This window comes from Malurus melanocephalus, unplaced genomic scaffold (genome assembly GCF_030028575.1).
Source record: "Malurus melanocephalus ecotype Western Australia unplaced genomic scaffold, MMel_1.1 scaffold_865, whole genome shotgun sequence".
NCBI classification, from domain to species: Eukaryota; Metazoa; Chordata; class Aves; order Passeriformes; family Maluridae; genus Malurus; species Malurus melanocephalus.
The window spans coordinates 151,772-156,455 of NW_026624097.1; the positions used below are offsets into that span (position 1 = coordinate 151,772).

Genomic DNA, 4,684 nt, shown 5'->3' on the forward strand with positions numbered 1-4,684 from the left:
TTCAGGCGGTGAGCTGTGCACTCTGCTGGTGGCAGCTCGCAGTGCAATCCTGCCCTGACCACTGAATCCCCAGCAGTCATTCCCTGGCCAAAGGCCCATCCTGACTCCAGGGCTGAACTTGTACTGCTCCTTCAGAATTCCTCTTTATGCAAGTGGAAAATCCAGCTCCCAAACCTGCTCCACTGAACCCAGCATGGGGARGAAATGGAATTTCAGCCGGGAAGAAATTCTGGGATTTGTCTTTACACAGACATGGAATGTTTTATGAAAAAACTTATTAAAAAATACTCCAGTAACCCACTTCTTTATCCGTGAAGCAGAGTTGCTTATGGAGAAGCCACTTTCAGCTGGATAAAGGGAAAGCTCCAGCTGCTCCTGGCTGCCAGGCTTTACCAAGGACAATTCTGGTGCACTTGAGGGGTATTTTCCATGGAAGTAAATAATAAGATGCACAGCAGAGTCCCACTCCTCTCTGCAACAGGGAACAACAATTCCCAAATGCAGAGGAGACTGTCTTCCCTTTTAGAAAACTCTTGTTTCTTCAGTCCTTTCACTTTACTTTTCCTTTTTGTGTTAACGCACATGTCCCAAATTGTTTCAGTTACAATTGGAGCACTTACCTTCTTCTTCCTCATCACCTCCTTCAAYATAGTCATCATCATCCTCTTCATCCTGTACAATAATTGGAAGACATTTYTACAGTTGCTGTTCATTGAAGTCTTGTTTGAACAATGATCCCAAGCAGAAAYCCAGGAATTCCCTGCACTTGCCCCATCGGGGCATCAGCTAGTCCCAGTCTTTTGCTTTTCCCCACTGTTCACTACCTTAAGCCAGCTCCAAGTTATTGACAGATTTTGAACCTGCACTCAGYAAGGCCCCAGGACAAGAAAAAGGAGCACAACAGTATCATCTTCACAAATTACTGTGAAAATGAGTAAGTTGTTGTGTTGGTTTTTTGTTTTGTTGTAAAGCTGATAGATGAGAAATGTAAACRAATGAACCATCGGCTCCAGAGAAATCAACAAACTCAAGTCTTGGTTTCAAATCACTCTGCTTGGTGGAATTTTATACACAGGGGAGTGTGACAAGTCARAATAGGGAAACAGCCCTCTGATATTTGCCCTTGGAACACTGGAATTAAACCCATTCCACATGAACTCCCTGACAGGAAGCAAACTCTTACTGAAGAACCAATCCTGGCTGGCTGCAGGGTTTTCAATCCAAACTGCAGGCACTGCAAACCCCACCCCAGGCACATCCTCCTGCAGAACCCGGCTGCTGGGTCAGGAGGGAGGACCTGAGCWGGACCCAGGGCTTCACTTCTGTGATTTGTGTGACCACTTTACAGCCACAAGACTCAGCTCATCACCTTCTGAAAGGTGGCTSTTGTCCATCCTATGGGAACTGTACCAGAACTGATTKCTGTAACCACAAAACCCTGCAGGAGCTTCTCTTTGCTTCCTGCATTTGGCAGAATTYACAAACTTTACCTGAATTTCTTCTTTCATTAGATATGAAAGACCAACTTCCTCCTCCTCTTCACCTTCCCCCAAATCTGAAGCTCCATCATCTTCATCATCTTCCTCTTCATATTCTCCTGGAGGCCCAGCTTCATTCTCATCATCATCGTCATCTTCATCTGCTTCTGCAGTGAAGGACACAAAAATAGGCCAGAAGTTCAGTTCCATTCACTCCTCCCTGAATACAGCAGCATGGGCAGGCTCTAATAGGTTTTTTCCTAAGGATTTGGGGATTTTAATTTTTTTTTCTAAGTCCAGGCAACACATGGGAAGCAACCATAATTGTAACAAAGTTAAACTTTTATCATTTTTTCTCTAAAAAAGACTCTCAGTTTTTTCCATCACAAACTTCAAGCAAAATGCTCAGTATCTGAAGCAGCTACAAATGCAAACCCTGCCAGCAGTAGGGGATGACAGCCACAACAGCCCCCTTAAGGACTGCAACTGTGGTGGCACCAAAAGGAACTAGGTCTGCTTTTGGAACTMAAAATTGTATTCTACTGAAGCAGGAGCCTGAAGCCATTAGCAAACCCTGTAAAATTGTAATTTTTTATTCAAAATAGTGCACGTGTCCCCTTGCTCTTGGTGGCACAAAGGGCTTTACTGTGCACAACAAATCTGAGAACATTTGTGTCTCACAAAAGTATCTTCAGTCCAATTCCCTTATGCCCAGGTGGCTTCTGCAGGACTGGACCCCTCTGATGGAGTTTTCACCCTCCATCAGTGCATTAATACCAAACSTGCTCTGCACATTGCTCTTCAGAACAGGACCAAAACTGCACTCATGTGCTCAGGGTTTACACTGAGACCTTTATTCCAGCATCCCATTCCTCTCCCCCAGTTTGTTTGATGAAGTTACCATCATCATCATCTTCTGAGTCTGGTGCCTCATTGTCCTCCTGATCGAAGCCATCCAGGTACGTGATCTGCTGAAGCAGCTCAAAGATGCTGTCCCTGTAGTCCTCAAGGTTTGTAATCTCACAGTTGAACAGGTCAAGGCTCTTCAAGTTCTTCAGATTTTGCTGAAAATGAATGAAAACGTTTTTTCCCATTGTGCTCCCAGGTACAGCAGGGTTGCAGCCCAAGTATAACAGAATTTACTCTGTCCTCATCTCTCATTTCTAGAGAGAATTCTTCTCCCTCAAAGTTCAGTCCAAGGTGCTGGCAGTGGCTGAATCTCCAAGAAATGCACTCACACAGATCAACTCCCATCCAGCTCTGGAACCTCCCCACACCTYTGGGGTTGGGTTCTGTGTGCAGAGCCCAGTTTTGGATAGAAACCCCAATTATCCAGGAAAATGGGGGAATGGATCACCACTGAGAGCTCTCTCCTCTGCTTCACTGTCCCACTCTTGGCTGTATCACACCCTCACCTGAGTCACTTCAGTTTAATGAAAGCTCACCMGACAAACACACCTTAACAAACAGGCACAGGGGAATAAGCACAACACACCTTGGCCACTTTTCCTTCAATGGCAAAACCAGCCCAACAATCTCTGCTTTGGGACATCTCAATCCCAACACAGAAGCATTTTCCAGTGCTGGGGTTACGTGTGCTGTCTTATGACCACAGCACCGAGTCCATCAAACTGGACCAACCACAGGACTGATGCAAGCTGGTACCAATCCATTGCAAAAAATAKTGAGGATTCTTGATAAAAAATAGTATTTGTTAAATCTCTCCAGAGTCCCTCCCACTTCATACTCACAAGAGCTTCCACAGTGCCAAGATCTTTGATTTTGTTGCCACTTAGATTTAGATATGTGAGATTAGGACATCTCTCTGCAAGGACCTCCAGGCCTCCAGAAATGACATTGTCACTCAACTCCAGCTATGGTACAGAAAAAAAGGAATTAAACAGTTGGATTTTCAGCCTTAGATTCAGCTGCATCATTATTAATTCYTCTTGCTTTAAGAGTTTAATCACTTCTGAAGAGTCGCACAAGTTAACACGCTTTGGCCATTACAAAGTTCCTTTAAGATGAGATTTTTTAAACTGCTCCTTGAAGTCTCAATGGTTTGGGCATCTCARTTTGAAGTTCCCAGGACTGGAGTTCACTGCCAGCAATGGGCAACCCAAGGGCTTCTTACCAAAGCCCCCTGCTCACCTTCACAACGTCCATAGCCAAGAACTTACTGCCCCAAGATCACTGACCAAATTACAGCAAATTGCCATAATTAACTGGAAACACCCAAAACTATTTCAGATTTAAAAAAAAAAACCAAACATTTCAGAGGCCCATGAAGCACCTTCAGCGTCTCACAAGTCCAACTGTGAGTGCCAAAAGGTGCGACCAAAGCTCATCACAGTGGCTTTGCTGTCCCAAAGTGCTGGCAGATCACCCACCTTGCGGAGCTTACTCAACGTGGGGAGCTTGGCCAGTGATGTCAGCTCAACGTTGGCCATGCTGAGGAACTGCAGTTCCTTGAAGGAGTCATTGAGCCCTTCGATCTCCCCGTTGCTGGAGCGGCAGTTGTCGAGCACCAACTCGGTCACCTGCGAACAGCCAGCGGGGCACATGTGGGTGTTGGAACAAGGAACCCCATCCAAAATCACACCCCAGGCACTGGACAGCAGCTGCTGCTTTGGGACTGGTTTAAAATCAGACTAGACTCCTGCCCTGAAATCACCAACACCCACCGAATTTAAAAATTATGCAGAGGTTTCCCTTCCTCCAAGCACGCATCAAACTGCAAAAACGGCGGTTTGTAACCACTGGAGTGCACTGGTCCAGCTCCCATAAAACCAGTGCAGCCAGGGCACATCAGCTGCCCCAACTGCTGCCTTCTCCTCAAGTTCATCATTTAACTGTGCAGAGTGAAACTCATAAAACTAATTCCTCTCTGAACCCAAAACCTTCTGACTTCAGATCATGTTTCCAGAGAGTCCTGGAGATTAATTGAGACCAAATAAATAATTTCCTCRTGTCCAAGCCACTCGATAATCAATACAGGTTGCATACTTGGAGAAGCAGTGAAAAGACGCAGCCAGTTAATTTTAAATTATTTTATCTAGAGTGGAATAYCCACAAGGTGACTTCCCGTTCCCCACACTTAAACAACATTTTGGGAATATTGCAGACCCCAAGCAAAACCAGACCAGCTTCTCACTATTACTTTCTCACTTAAAAAAACGCCAACCATTATTATTCCATGCAAACAC

The 4,684-nt window shown here is 45.2% G+C and overlaps 1 protein-coding gene across 2 annotated transcripts in view; it reads right to left on the reverse strand.

Moving 5' to 3' along the window:
- The window catches only part of ANP32E (acidic nuclear phosphoprotein 32 family member E), a 7,969-nt gene extending 3,926 nt beyond the window's left edge, over window positions 1–4,043 (reverse strand). Inside the window, exons 1-5 of one of the 2 annotated variants that reach the window (XM_057385773.1) lie at window positions 3,869–4,043; window positions 3,230–3,352; window positions 2,380–2,542; window positions 1,491–1,645; window positions 621–672 (exon numbers count right to left, since the gene is read on the reverse strand). In XM_057385773.1, the coding sequence (XP_057241756.1) occupies window positions 621–672; window positions 1,491–1,645; window positions 2,380–2,542; window positions 3,230–3,352; window positions 3,869–4,042 (667 nt within the window). In that variant the 5' untranslated portion in view covers window position 4,043. The remainder of the gene's footprint in view (window positions 1–620; window positions 673–1,490; window positions 1,646–2,379; window positions 2,543–3,229; window positions 3,353–3,868) is intronic. The other variant, XM_057385772.1, reaches the window with a different exon arrangement.
- Window positions 4,044–4,684: the final 641 nt, after the last annotated feature.